This window comes from Salvelinus fontinalis, chromosome 6 (assembly GCF_029448725.1).
Source record: "Salvelinus fontinalis isolate EN_2023a chromosome 6, ASM2944872v1, whole genome shotgun sequence".
Taxonomy (NCBI): Eukaryota; Metazoa; Chordata; class Actinopteri; order Salmoniformes; family Salmonidae; genus Salvelinus; species Salvelinus fontinalis.
Genome location: NC_074670.1, coordinates 52668916 through 52684124, shown reverse-complemented (window position 1 = coordinate 52684124; position 15209 = coordinate 52668916). Strand labels below are relative to the sequence as shown.

The 15209-nt window shown below is 46.8% G+C and overlaps 2 protein-coding genes across 3 annotated transcripts in view; one reads left to right on the top strand and one right to left on the bottom strand.

Annotated features, from left to right (window-relative positions):
* Window positions 1-15209, top strand: part of LOC129858088 (neuronal acetylcholine receptor subunit alpha-7-like) — an 81870-nt gene that overhangs the window by 33506 nt on the left and 33155 nt on the right. For both annotated transcript variants that reach the window (XM_055927037.1, XM_055927036.1), the window contains one exon: window positions 1717-1856. In XM_055927037.1, coding sequence (XP_055783012.1) covers window positions 1717-1856 — 140 coding nt within the window. The remainder of the gene's footprint in view (window positions 1-1716; window positions 1857-15209) is intronic.
* LOC129858089 (kelch repeat and BTB domain-containing protein 13) lies at window positions 3957-5796 on the bottom strand. Its single transcript, XM_055927038.1, has one exon. It carries the CDS (start codon window positions 5701-5703, stop codon window positions 4273-4275), a length of 1431 nt encoding a protein of 476 aa, XP_055783013.1. The 5' UTR covers window positions 5704-5796; the 3' UTR covers window positions 3957-4272.

Sequence of the window (15209 nt, the reverse complement as noted above, 5' to 3'; positions counted from 1 at the left end):
CTCCTTCTCCTCTCTCTCTTTCTCTCTCTCCTTCTCCTCTCTCTTTCTCTCTCTCCTTCTCCTCTCTCTCTTGCACTGACCTCCAGTAGAGTCATGACCAGCTATAACTCACCTCATTATGGCCCTAATGGACCTCGTCAGCAACACGCTGGGACAGAGATACATCTCTCCCTTTCTCTCTCTCTCTCCCTCTCTCTCTCTCTCTCTCTCTCTCTCTCCCTCTCTCTCTCTCCCTCTCTCTCTCTCCCTCTCTCCCCCCCTCCCCTCTCTCTCTCTCTCTCCCTCTCTCTCTCTCCCTCTCTCTCTCTCTCCCACTCTCTCTCTCTCTCTCTCTCTCTCTCTCTCTCTCTCTCTCTCTCTCTCTCTCTCTCTCTCTCTCTCTCTCTCTCTCTCTCTCTTTCTGACCTCCAGTAGAGTCCTGTCCTGCTATAACTCACCTCATTATGGCCCTAATGGACCTCATCAGCAACACACTGTTACAGAGATACGTCTCTATCTTCTTTCTCTCTCTATTCTTGCACTTTTCCATGCACTGTACCTGTCTCCCTGCATTCCCTTGCTAACCCTCCCTGCTTTGTCTGTTTCTCTTTTATATGCATATGAGACTGTCAGTGGTGTCTGTCTGTCTGTCTGTCTGTCTGTCTGTCTGTCTGTCTGTCTGTCTGTCTGTCTGTCTGTCTGTCTGTCTGTCTGTCTGTCTGTCTGTCTGTCTGTCTGTCTGTCTGTCTGTCTGTCTGTCTGTCTGTCTGTCTGTCTGTGAATGATGTGAACAGCAGTGCTTGTCTTCCACAGTTTGCCCCGTCTGGGGTTGGCTGTGCAATGGGGCGAGATGTTTGAATACCAAACCAACATGTACTGTAGACTACATCTGCTTGTCTCTATCTGTATTCTATACAGTCCTCTATGAACCAACCCATAACAGTGGCTATAGACTTAGAAAGAAGTGCTATCTAGAACCTAAAAGGGTTCTTTGGTTGTCCCCAAAAGAGAACCCTTTGAAGAACCCTTTTTTGTTGCAGGTAGAACCCTTTTGAATTTCATGTAAAACCCTTTCCAAAGAGGGTTCTACATTTAACCCAAAAGGGTTCTACATTTAACCCAAAAGGGTTCTACATTTAACCCAAAATGCTTCCACATTTAACCCAAAAGGGTTCTACCTGGAACCAAAAATGGTTATACCTGGAGCCAAAACGGGTTCTCCTATGGGGACAGCCGAATAACCCTTTTGGAACCCTTTTTTAGGACTGGACTGAGTATTTTCTTATAACCAATGTGTGAACATTTATGTATTGCTTTCTTCCTCACGTATGAAGAGAACACATTTAGGTCATGCATCTGTTCAGCCGTAGCTCTGAACAAACCCACCTTTAGGATCAATTAAGGAACAGTCTGTTCTGGTGCCAGTTGGCTCTAGACTAACACAACTGTGATGTCTGTGTGTTTATTGTCCCTCGTCCTTAACTGATCAGTGGTGTATCTTCTCTCCTCTGGCCTCAGCTTTAGTGCTGGATCTTAATAGGATCAGTGGGAGAGAGGGAGGAAAGGATGAGAGAAGAGAGGAGAAGAGATAAGGGGATGAGAGCTGGGCCAGCAAACACATTATCTTAATCACCACTGACCCCCTCCCACCCAGCTAACTGACTGAGAGAATAATAGCTACAGAAGAGACATTTTCTCTCCCTTTACTAACATGAACGCTGACTTGCTGTACCCCAGGGTCCCTACAGGGGGAGCACCAGCGCAGACTGTACAAGGAGCTGATGGCCAACTACAATCGTCTGGAGAGACCAGTGATCAACGACTCCTCTCCTCTTCTGGTGGAGCTGGGAATGACTCTGCTGCAGATCATAGACGTGGTGAGAGAGGGAGTGTGTGTGTGTGTGTGTGCGTGAGGGGGGCAGGGGGGCATCACTGTGTTAGCTACTTGTTTATGTGTGTGGAGCAATGGCGGTCGTTGCCGTTTAGGATGTAGGATGATCATTTTTTTAATGAGCATGGCCTTATTTCTATTACAGCATATTGAATGACTTCCATACATATTCCATTCACCCAGCTTAATGTAACATCGATACGTTTAGGCTACTACATGATACTAGAATTTGCCCTGTACCCATCATGAGGTTGCTCCAACCTAGACTTACGAATTAAAATGTATAACGTAGGTGCACAGGTCGGGAGAATTTTGAGTAATCAAGGTGACAGACAGTGACACATTCAATACCGCCTTGCACATTCTTTCCTGCATCTAGCCGATCAAGGGTGTAATCATTAGTCCAACAGAGAGTTTCTATTGGACAAATTCAGGTATGTTTATCACTGTTTCGTTCCGTTTAAGAAATGTTTTTCAACAGAATCAGCGCAATAAATACATCCCTGATCACACGCAAACACAGTTCACTTTCATACCAGACACATACTGTACAAACAGCTTCGTTGTATATATATTTCCTTCTCACATCTATCTACGTTCTCTCCTCTCACCTTTTCCCTTCGCTTATGGACTTCGGTGCACAAACACATCAGGCGAGAAAACCTTTCCAAGCCAAACCTTATCATGACTGCTAACCGTTACACACAGCCCACAGACTTGTCATGTCATAGTCAACATAGCTACTAGAACTAACGTGTTAATAAACCCGCTACAATCATGCAGTAGACTGTAGTCAGCAGCAATCAGTTTAGCAGTTACACCAGTGGGCCCCGGTGGCAATACATTTATAAAACCAAAAGCTTACATTTACTTGGAAGAGGTCCAGTGTTGGTTAGTCATAGCCAGTTATCTAACATAGCATCCCTCTTTGTTTGACCCGCGTGTTTGAGTAGGCTAAACTAAACTGAACAAAAATATAAGATGCAACATGCAACAATTTCAAAGATTTGAGTTACAGTTAATATAAGGAAATCAGTCAATTTAAATAAATTCATTAGGCCCTAATCTATGGGTTTCCCATGAATGGGCAGGGGGCAGCCATGAGTGGGCCTGGGAGGGCATAGGCCCACCCACTTGGGAGCCAGCGATCCCACAGGTGAAGAAGCCGGATGTGGAGATCGTGGGCTAGTGTGGTTACACATGGTCTGCGGTTGTGATGCCAGTTGGACATACTGGCAAATTCTTTACAATGATGTTGGCTTATGGTAGAGAAATGAACATTCAATTATCTGGCAACAGCTCTGGTGGATATTCCTGCAGTCAGCATTCCAATTGCACGCTCCCTTAAAACTTGAGACATCGGTGGAGATTTTAGAGTGGCATTTTACGGTCCCCAGCACAGGGTGCACCTGTGTAATAAGGATCATGCTTTTTAATCAGCTTCTTGATATGTCACACCTGTCAGGTGGATGAATTAACTTGACAAAGGATAAAATGCTCACTAACAGGGATGTAAACATATTTGTGCACAAAATCTGTGTGTGTGTGTGTGTCTGTCCCAGACAGACAGACAGACAGACAGACACACACACACACACACACACACACACACACACACACACACACACACACACACACACACACACACACACACACACACACACACACACACACACACACACACACACACACACACACACACACACACACACACACACACACACACACAGAGCACGGTTTCTGAGTAGCAACAGCTGCTGCTGCTGTGGTTTTGGAGCTGTTTTGGTGGCTGGATGGCCTCTATGGAGAGTGTGTGGGTGTGTGTGTGTGTGTGTGTGTGTGTGTGTGTGTGTGTGTGTGTGTGTGTGTGTGTGTGTGTGTGTGTGTGTGTGTGTGTGTGTGTGTGTGTGTGGGTGTGGGTGAGTATTAGTCTATGTGTGTGAGTGTGTATGTGCATGTCTTCACCTTATTGCTGTAGTTGCTAGCCATGTGAAAAGACTTGTCCTGCAGCACGTGTGGTTCTGATTTGTAATTTGACTAGACTGAATGAAATCTATTCATTTTCTCTTTATTATGCATACTTTTGAGCACAATATTCTATGCTTGTTTGCTAGTACAATATTCTATGCTTGTTTTCTCTCATACATTTTTTAAGGGTATTTCAGGGTTCTAAGAGGTTTTCCACAAATTACTTTATTCTCTTTTCTCCATCGTTTTTCCTCCATCTGCCTCCTGGGGTTTAACTGGGCCGTGCTACTGTTCACTTCTGACACCATGCAACAATGTTGTGTGTTGTGACTGAACAGAGACAGGGGAGAGGTGGCTGAAGTTAACCTGTACTTTAATACAGTAACACCCACCCCCCCCCAAGCACCGTAGTACAGCTCTATCAGTGTACACCATTACAGGCCAGCCTTGGGAAGCCTCAGTAAGCATGTCCATAGTGAGCCACTCTTGGGAAAGCCTTTCTTCGTCTCCCTACGGGGTTTCCATGTGTCCCCAGCAATGGTATACTCCAGAGTTAGCATGTGTTTGACCGTGAACACAGAGTCACCCCTGACCATGGCGGTAAACAGCGCTCCCTTAGTGTTGATGTAACTTCCTGGTATGGCGGTCCACTGTCCCGTGGTGATGTTGTAACGGTCCATGAGGCAGCGTAGGAAGTCGTCCGAGGGCCCATTGCGCATCACATACAAATTGTCCCTGTGGGCCACCATACAGTGTCCGTAGCTCTGCGGCCTAATCATCGTGGTGGCTAACATCCACTCGTCCTTCGCCGGGATGTACTCGTAGATATCCGTGGTGTCTGGCGGCCTCCAGAAACACACAAACATCCGCCTTCGGGCGATGGCGCATGCCACAGCTGCCACAGGCCGTGGTGCGGACTGCACGAACGCCCATTCTCCTGTGGCTACATCATAAGCCTCGGCGGAGGACATGGTTATTTTCTGGTGCTCACCACCGATGGCGTACAACTTCCCCTCGTGCCCCAGAAGGGTGAAGTCGGCACGGGGCTGTTGGGGTCCAGGAAGCACGCTCCACGTACTCGTCCCTGGGTCGTAGCAGAAGCCGCCGTCCACCGTGCCTTTGCCATAGCCGTAAATACCCCCCACCACATACAGCCGGTTGTCCAGGACGGCGACGCCCGCCATGGAGGTGCTGGCGTGAGTGGGGAGGTCTGTTAGGTGCCTCCACTCTCCCTCCACCTCGTCCAGGTAACACACGTTCCTAAAGGAGTCCTTCAGCAGCTCCATAGAGGGTGAGTGGGTTCCCAAAGCGACGAAAGATGCTGGCGACAAAGACTCTGCATACCGTACCAACTCCTCTGGTAGCGTGCTTGTTGCCTCCCCCTTCAGGTCACTATAGGCGTCGCAGAGGAACAGGGCAGCACAGTGGAACAGGTTGGGTAGACCAAAGATGGTCGCCGCATGGTAGAGCAGGATGCAGTTGTCAGAGTCAATGATATCGCAGAGGTGCTGGGACAGTGACGCCACCTGGAGAAAGGCAGCACATTCCACGGCCTCTATTAGTTCATCCGGGTCCTGTAGAGAAAGTTTCTCGCCCCTGCACACTGCCAAAGCGATCAGGAAACCCCGTGCATGCACTCCTCCTTTTAGATGCAGCTCATCCTCCTGGCTCTCCCTCATGCCAGACCGGAAGAGCGCACGGAAGTACTCACTGCACTGCTCCAGCAAAGCCCGGTCCACAGTTAAAACGCTCCCCTCCACCCTTACCCTCAGAGAGCCTGCCTGCTGCACTCCCTCCCCCAGCTTGGGGCTCTTACTTTGGGCTTCGGCAGCTCTTTCGAGTCCCTGGCTTCTGGAGGCCTCCATCTCATTCTGAGGTTCCTCTACCTCAAACTTGTTCCTGGTGACAATACACTATTGCAAAGTGACACAGGCTAGGACTGACAAGGTTTTCCCCAGGCTTGATGATATTTCAAGGTGTGCTATGAGTGTGCAGAGTTGTATTGCCGCCTCTCTGCCTGCTCTGAAAATAGAATGGTGCTAAAGATAGCAACAGCACCGCTCACTAGCGTCTGATAGGAAGGGAAACTGTTGACATCTAAGCGACATTACAACAGGCTGCAGTTGAAAGTCATAGGAAGCCCTCCATTAACTACGTCATGAATAATGAAGTAGGTACAAACAGAAATTACATTTTTACTGCTACTGCTTATCTACCACCAACATTACAAACTGCTATTACTATAAATGATGAAGACAATAACAATATGGTCAAATAAAGTGTTGCATTATATAAAATGACTATTATTATGCTAACAACTCTAATTGAAGTTTGGGGAAGCTAATTTTCACCATAAAAACGTACCTTTATAATAAAGCATTCCATGCCTCATCGCATTTCCGGCCATTTGCAGACTACTGTAAGATAGCCTACTATTCGTAATGTGATGAGTAGATTGGATAGTCATAATTTAGGCTGTTAATATACTGTAACTGAATCACTGTTTGCTAAAAAGACTGTACAGTGCATGGCTGAACGAGTACTGTATAGCCGTAGAGGCCTAGGCTATATATAGGCTATATCAGATACGTTTCTTCCTTCTTTGCAAGGGGAAAAATGTGGCCTTTTATAAACACATTTCATGCAATGCTACTACACTTTATATGACTGGAGATATTAGCAGAATCTTTTTTTATTTTGAGAAATTACAGGGTAGCCTACTCTGCTGACACTGACAAACAGACATATGAAAACGAAGCTGTCCTTATAATAGGCCTGCGAGAAGGGGAGACACAAACAGAAAACGACGTCCACTGGAGGAGGAAATTATTGTCCCAAAACAAACTTTGAAGTGGCACTGAGCCAACAATGATAAAGAGTGAATATGCTCAGTGCACACTCATCGGGAATATGGCCGATGCACTCCGCTGCTGCCAATAAACTATAGGCCTACTGTTGTTCGCTCAATTGAGTTGAGAATTAAGGAAATTCAATTAGCTTAATACAAAAATCGTATAAAAATCGATACATCTGTTTTTTTGCGTCGGATGCGTCTCAATCCACCACATCCGGGGATGTTGCACTTCCGCATCTGCGGTGAAAGGTGACAGAGATAGAGCGGTGTTTGTCATACCATGAGACATCCCGAGATTGTATCTTCTCACAAGCGTCTTGGGACTCATACTAATATGACCCCTCTGTGGAAAGGTGAGGCTCTCACGAACACGTACATGTTGGTGGTTTTGCCAACAGGACTCACAAGACTCATCTGAAGGTCCCCCAGTACCAGTTGAACAATGAATGGAAGTACACTGTACTGTATATAGAAAGGTATGTGGACACCCCTTCAAATTAGTGGCGTCAGCTATTTCAGCCACACCCGTTGCTGACAGGTGTATCAAATTTTGCACAGAGCCATGCAATCTCCGTAGACAAACATTGGCAGTAAAACGGCCTTACTGAAGAGCTCAGTAACTTTCAACGTGGCACTGTCATAGGGTACCACTTTTCCAACAAGTCAGTTCGTCAAATTCCTGTCTTGCTAGAGCTGCCCCAGTCAACTGTAACTGCTGTTATTGTGGAGCATCTTGGAGCAACAACAGCTCAGCCGTGAAGTGGTAGGCCACACAAGCTCACAGAACGGGACCGCCGAGTGCTGAAGTGTGTAGCTCTTCCTCGGTAATGCGTCTCTCCTCTGTCCTAGGGTACATAAAGAAACATTTAAAAAAGTAATGAGTTTGATGCAACAAATCACAATGTTTAGCTTAAAATAAATAACATTGTAATAAATAAAAAACAATTATTTATTAACCTGTCTAGACTGAGGGTGCCGCTAGCGGCACTCCCCCCCCACCCCCACTGAAAAGGCAGAGCCGCGAAATTCAAAAAAAATATTTTTTAAAAATATTTAACTTTCACACATTAAAGTCCAATACAGCTAATGAAAGACACAGATCTTGTGAATCCAGCCAACATGTCCGATTTTTAAAATGTTTTACAGGGAAGACACAATATGTAAAGATGTAAATCTATTACCTAAAAACACATTAGCATAATCCACCATCTTTTATTTGTCCACCAACACCAGTAGCTATCACCAATTCGGCTAAACTAAGATATTTATAGCCCCTAACCAAGAAAAAAACTCATCAGATGACAGTCTGATAACATATTTATGGTATGGGATAGGTTTTGTTAGAAAAATGTGCATATTTCAGGTAGATGGCATAGGTTACAATTGCACCAACCGTCACAAATGGACTAGAATAACTACATAGAGCAACGTGTTTACCTACTTACTAATCATCAAACATTTCGTAAAAATACACAGCATACACTAATCGAAAGACACAGATCCTGTGAATACAGACAATATTTCAGATTTTCTAAGTGTCTTACAGCGAAAACACAATAAATCGTTATATTAGCTTAGCACATAGCACATAGCAGCCCAGCATTGATTCTAGCCAAAGTGAGCGATAACGTCAACATCGCCAAAATATATTAATTTTTTCACTAACCTTCTCAGAATTCTTCAGATGACACTCCTGTAACATCATATTACACAATCCATATAGAGTTTGATCGAAAATGTTTATATTTAGCCACCAAAATCATGGTTAGACAATGTGAAATGTAGCCCAGCTGGTGAGAAAATGTCCGTGCGCCATATTAGACAGTGATCTACTCTTATACATAAATACTCATAAACGTGACTAAAAAATATAGGGTGGACAGGGATTGATAGACAATTTAATTCTTAATACAATCGCGGAATTACATTTTTTAAATTATCCTTACTTTTCAATACAGTTTGCGCCAAGCGAAGCTACGTCAAAAAACATGGCGTCCTAAGCCACTAACATTTTTCGACAGAAACACGATTTATCATAATAAAAATGTCCTACTTTGAGCTGTTCTTCCATCAGTATCTTGGGCAAAGGATCCTTTCTTGGGTCTAATCGTCTTTTGGTGGAAAGCTGTCCTCTTGCCATGTGGAAATGCCAACTGCGTTCGGGATGAACTGGAAGCGTGCCCAGCAATTCACAGCGTTTCAGAAATAAATGTCCCAAAATCGCACTAAACGGATATAAATTGCTATAAAACGCTTTAAATTAACTACCTTATGATGTTTTTAACTCCTATAACGAGTAGAAACATGACCAGAGTAATATTACTCCCTCCACTAATGCTTGGAACAAGTGCGGGTCGATGTCCTCCAGGCGCATGACGCAGCAAGAAAAGAGTTCCTAGCTACAGGGTTTTTTAATTTGTAGTGCCTGTGAACGCGCAATCGACCCCATTCAAATCGTCATCACGTAAAGGCATCCAGGGGAAGACGTAAGCAGTGTCCGTATACTCATAGCAATAACTGTGGCCTTTTAACTGACTCCAGATCAGGGGCCAACATTTCTGAAATCTGACTCCATGTCAGGGAAATTGCTGTAGAATGGGTTCTGTTCCACTTAGAGACAAAATTTCAACTCCTATAGAAACTATAGACTGTTTTCTATCCAATAATAATAATAATATGCATATTGTACGATCAAGAATTTTGTGGGAAGCCGTTTCAAAAATTACACGATTAGCATAAATAGTGACAACAGCGCCCCCAGCCTCAACAGGTTAACATTATTAGCACAAAAATGCGCTCAAGGCAGTAGGGGACAGGCAAAAGTGCTTTTGGCTACCGGACAATGAAAGAAAGTTGAAAACCAATAGAGAAATAGGTTACTGGTTTCAATGGCATATGGAAGTCTTTATAAAGTTATTGCCTCCACGGATATGGTGGGATTTTGCCTAGGCTACTTTGAAGCAAGGTAAAACATGCCTCAATATGTAGTAAAGTGTTCAGGGTTTCAAACACTTAAGTATATATTTTCAAAATGCATACTGCCTCCAGCTCATTTCAAATTGGGTTGTGATGCGTTGATGACGCCTGCCTTCATTGCCTATGCATTTAAATGGCAAATGGGAAGTGCGCTTCAATTACCAGTTGAGAAATAAAAATAGTATCTATTTTTAATTGTGGCCCAAAAACTTTATTTAACTCACAATTGCATTTAGAATTGTAGGGCAATGATTAGGCTTATAAATGTGCGGATTTTCCGCTCAAAGGCTCTGCATCTGTATGCTGTGCGCATGCGCAAGTACAATCAATAACGAATATACACGCACCAATTTAATTCCACTAAATTATGCAATTTAAACTATAGACCGATAAGCATGATTGGTGAAATGTATTTCCATCAACTGGTATTTCCATCAGTGAATAGGATTTTTACATTTTTTAATTTAGACAATTGGCCGGTGACAATTTTATTTATCGGCTTTTAATATTTGGTATTGGCCAAAAGCCAGCTATTACTGGCTAACAAAAACCCTGGTGTGTGCGAGAAAGAGAGTCTCACCAGAGGGATGCTAATGCAGCATATTTTTTTCCTTTAGCAAAGATCTCGAAACTCTGTCACACTTTCCCCTTTGCTGTGTGTGTGTGTGTGTGTGTGTGTGTGTGTGTGTGTGTGTGTGTGTGTGTGTGTGTGTGTGTGTGTGTGTGCGTGTGTGTGTACTGTGCAGAGAAACACTGATGGAATATTGCACCACCATTACATCCTCTCACAGTCAGAACAGACCCATGCTGAGACTCTGACACATGGACACATCACCACCCTATAGTAGGCTGTCTAATCCATATGTTCTGGTCATTAGGTCCTCAATATCCCTATCATTCATATCCAGACAGGCGGATAGACAGACAGACGTTTACACACACACACACACACACACACACACACACACACACACACACACACACACACACACACACACACACACACACACACACACACACACACACACACACACACACACACACACACACACACACACACACACAGAGAGAGAGAGACTACATTGACCTGTGAAGGGTATATAATCATATTTTTATAATGTCCATTTAATCACCAGGCATATTTGTTACAGTACATCTCTAGGAGAAGGTCAGTAGCCAAATCCTCTGTTCTACCATGCTGTTTAATGATGCAGAGAGGGTTTCTCTCATTTAAACAGGACAGAGCCACTCCTCTCGCTCTCTCTTTATCACCTTCTGTCTCAGTCAACCAGCTCCAAACCAGCTCCATCGCCATCACCACTCTCAGTCAACCTACTCCATCCCATCAGCTATCTCAGTCAACCTGCTTCTCCCCATCAGCTCTCTCAGTCAACCTGCTCCATCCCCATCACCTCTCTCAGTCAACCTGCTCCATCCCCATCAGCTCTCTCAGTCAACCTGCTCCATCCCCATCAGCTCTCTCAGTCAACCAGCTCCAGCCCCATCACCACTCTCAGTCAACCTGCTCCATCCCCATCACCACTCTCAGTCAACCAGCTCCAGCCCCATCACCACTCTCAGTCAACCTTCTCCAGCCCCATCACCACTCTCAGTCAACCAGCTCCATCACCATCACCACTCTCAGTCAACCAGCTCCAGCCCCATCACCACTCTCAGTCAACCTTCTCCAGCCCCATCACCACTCTCAGTCAACCAGCTCCATCCCCATCACCTCTCTCAGTCAACCAGCTCCAGCCCCATCACCACTCTCAGTCAACCAGCTCCATCCCCATCAACTCTCTCAGTCAACCGGCTCCATCCCCATCACCACTCTCAGTCAACAAGCTCCAGCCCCATCACCACTCTCAGTCAACCTTCTCCAGCCACATCACCACTCTCAGTCAACAAGCTCCAGCCCCATCACCACTCTCAGTCAACCAGCTCCAGCCCCATCACCACTCTCAGTCAACCAGCTCCAGCCCCATCACCACTCTCAGTCAACCAGCTCCAGCCCCATCACCACTCTCAGTCAACCAGCTCCAGCCCCATCACCACTCTCAGTCAACCTTCTCCAGACACATCACCACTCTCAGTCAACCAGCTCCAGCCCCATCACCACTCTCAGTCAACCAGCTCCAGCCCCATCACCACTCTCAGTCAACCTTCTCCAGACACATCACCACTCTCAGTCAACCAGCTCCAGCCCCATCACCACTCTCAGTCAACCAGCTCCAGCCCCATCACCACTCTCAGTCAACCAGCTCCAGCCCCATCACCACTCTCAGTCAACCAGCCCCATCACCACTCTCAGTCAACCAGCTCCAGCCACATCACCACTCTCAGTCAACCAGCTCCAGCCCCATCACCACTCTCAGTCAACCTTCTCCAGCCACATCACCACTCTCAGTCAACCAGCTCCAGCCCCATCACCACTCTCAGTCAACCAGCTCCAGCCCCATCACCACTCTCAGTCAACCAGCCCCATCACCACTCTCAGTCAACCAGCTCCAGCCACATCACCACTCTCAGTCAACCAGCTCCAGCCCCATCACCACTCTCAGTCAACCTTCTCCAGCCACATCACCACTCTCAGTCAACCAGCTCCAGCCACATCAGCTCATTTAATAATCTTTGAAATCTAAATGAATCTGTTGGTTAAGAGTGTTAGGAGTGTGTAAGGAGTATTAAAAGTGTTCAACATGTTACTGTACAAAATAGTCTTAAAAGTGTTTAGGGTGTGTTAGCAGATTAGGAGTGTGCTTGTGTTCTCCCTTCTCCATATTCTGTTCTCTGTCCCGGGCCCTGGGGCAGTGGTGTTTTTCACCTTGGCTGCCAGTCAGTTGTTCAGAGCTGTAGAAACCAGAGTCTGTAAAACACACAGAGAGAACAAAACTGTTTGTGTTTTAAATATAGCTGTTACAAAAGCCAGATCTCTGATCCCATTCGTCAAACAGACTCTGAGGAAAGAGGAAGAGGAAACAGAGAGGGCATAGAGCCGTGCGTAGCCCAGGAGGGCATGCACAGTTCCCCTCACGGCTAGGGGAGATTTTACATTTGCTCTGAAATGTTTGTTGTGTGTATTGGCTTTGGCTCTGTGGTCTGGTTGTAGCTTTAAAAATGTAAAATAATGTAACCTTTATTTAATTAACTAGGCAAGTCAGTTAAGAACAAATTCTTATCTACAATGACAGCCTAACCCGGCCAAACCGGCACTGGGCCAATTTGCGCCGCTCTATGGGACTCCCAATCACAGCCAGATGTGATAGAGCCTGGATTTGAAACAGGGACTGTAGTGATGCCTCTTGCACTGAGATGCTATGTGCTATGTGCTATGGTTCCTTTGGTGTGATCTAGTTCAGGCTCAGGCCGGAACTGTGGTGTGTATGCTGGTGTGGTCCTTTGTTTTGGTCCAGTCTGTTGGTCAGGTCTAGTTGAGATCTGGTCCAGTCTGTTGGTCAAGTCTAGTTGAGGTCTGGTCCAGTCCTGGGGTCTAGTCTAGTTGAGGTCTGGTCCAGTCTGTTGGTCAGGTCTAGTTGAGGTCTGGTCCAGTCTGTTGGTCAGGTCTAGTTGAGGTCTGGTCCAGTCCTGGGGTCTAGTCTAGTTGAGGTCTGGTCCAGTCTGTTGGTCAGGTCTAGTTGAGGTCTGGTCCAGTCTGTTGGTCAGGTCTAGTTGGGGTCTGGTCCAGTCTGTTGGTCAGGTCTAGTTGAGGTCTGGTCCAGTCCTGGGGTCTAGTCTAGTTGAGGTCTGGTCCAGTCTGTTGGTCAGGTCTAGTTGAGGTCTGGTCCAGTCTGTTGGTCAGGTCTAGTTGGGGTCTGGTCCAGTCCTGGGGTCTAGTCTAGTTGAGGTCTGGTCCAGTCTGTTGGTCAGGTCTAGTTGGGGTCTGGTCCAGTCAGTTGGTCAGGTCTAGTTGGGGTCTGGTCCAGTCAGTTGGTCAGGTCTAGTTGGGGTCTGGTCCAGTCTGTTGGTCAGGTCTAGTCCTGGGGTCTAGTCTAGTTGAGGTCTGGTCCAGTCTGTTGGTCAGGTCTCGTTGAGGTCAGGTCCAGTCCTGGGGTCTAGTCTAGTTGAGGTCTGGTCCAGTCTGTTGGTCAGGTCTAGTTGAGGTCAGGTCCAGTCTGTTGGTCAGGTCTAGTTGAGGTCTGGTCCAGTCTGTTGGTCAGGTCTAGTTGAGGTCTGGTCCAGTCTGTTGGTCAGGTCTCGTTGAGGTCAGGTCCAGTCCTGGGGTCTAGTCTAGTTGAGGTCTGGTCCAGTCTGTTGGTCAGGTCTAGTTGAGGTCTGGTCCAGTCTGTTGGTCAGGTCTAGTTGGGGTCTGGTCCAGTCCTGGGGTCTAGTCTAGTTGAGGTCTGGTCCAGTCTGTTGGTCAGGTCTAGTTGGGGTCTGGTCCAGTCAGTTGGTCAGGTCTAGTTGGGGTCTGGTCCAGTCTGTTGGTCAGGTCTAGTTGGGGTCTGGTCCAGTCCTGGGGTCTAGTCTAGTTGAGGTCTGGTCCAGTCTGTTGGTCAGGTCTAGTTGAGGTCTGGTCCAGTCTGTTGGTCAGGTCTAGTTGGGGTCTGGTCCAGTCCTGGGGTCTAGTCTAGTTGAGGTCTGGTCCAGTCTGTTGGTCAGGTCTAGTTGAGGTCTGGTCCAGTCAGCTGGTCAGGTCTCGTTGAGGTCAGGTCCAGTCCTGGGGTCTAGTCTAGTTGAGGTCTGGTCCAGTCTGTTGGTCAGGTCTAGTTGGGGTCTGGTCCAGTCAGTTGGTCAGGTCTCGTTGAGGTCTGGTCCAGTCCTGGGGTCTAGTCTAGTTGAGGTCTGGTCCAGTCTGTTGGTCAGGTCTAGTTGAGGTCAGGTCCATTCTGTTGGTCAGGTCTCGTTGAGGTCTGGTCCAGTCCTGGGGTCTAGTCTAGTTGAGGTCTGGTCCAGTCTGTTGGTCAGGTCTAGTTGAGGTCTGGTCCATTCTGTTGGTCAGGTCTAGTTGAGGTCTGGTCCATTCTGTTGGTCAGGTCTAGTTGAGGTCTGGTCCAGTCTGTTGGTCAGGTCTAGTTGAGGTCTGGTCCATTCTGTTGGTCAGGTCTAGTTGAGGTCTGGTCCAGTCTGTTGGTCAGGTCTAGTTGAGGTCTGGTCCAGTCTGTTGGTCAGGTCTAGTTGAGGTCTGGTCCAGTCTGTTGGTCAGGTCTCGTTGAGGTCTGGTCCAGTCCTGGGGTTTAGTCTAGTTGAGGTCTGGTCCAGTCTGTTGGTCAGGTCTAGTCCTGGGGTCTAGTCTAGTTGAGGTCTGGTCCAGTCTGTTGGTCAGGTCTTGTTGAGGTCAGTTCCAGTCCTGGGGTCTAGTCTAGTTTGGGTCTGGTCCAGTCAGTTGGTCAGGTCTAGTTGATGTCTGGTCCAGTCCTGGGGTCTAGTCTAGATGAGGTCTGGTCCAGTCTGTTGGTCAGGTCTAGTTGAGGTCTGGTCCAGTCAGTTGGTCAGGTCTAGTTGAGGTCTGGTCCAGTCTGTTGGTCAGGTCTAGTTGAGGTCTGGTCCAGTCTGTTGGTCAGGTCTCGTTGAGGTCAGGTCCAGTCCTGGGGTCTAGTCTAT

Bases quoted from the DNA above. Each gene is read 5' to 3' on its own strand.
- LOC129858089 (XM_055927038.1), bottom strand. From the start codon at position 5,703: ATGGAGGCCTCCAGAAGCCAGGGACTCGAAAGAGCTGCCGAAGCCCAA.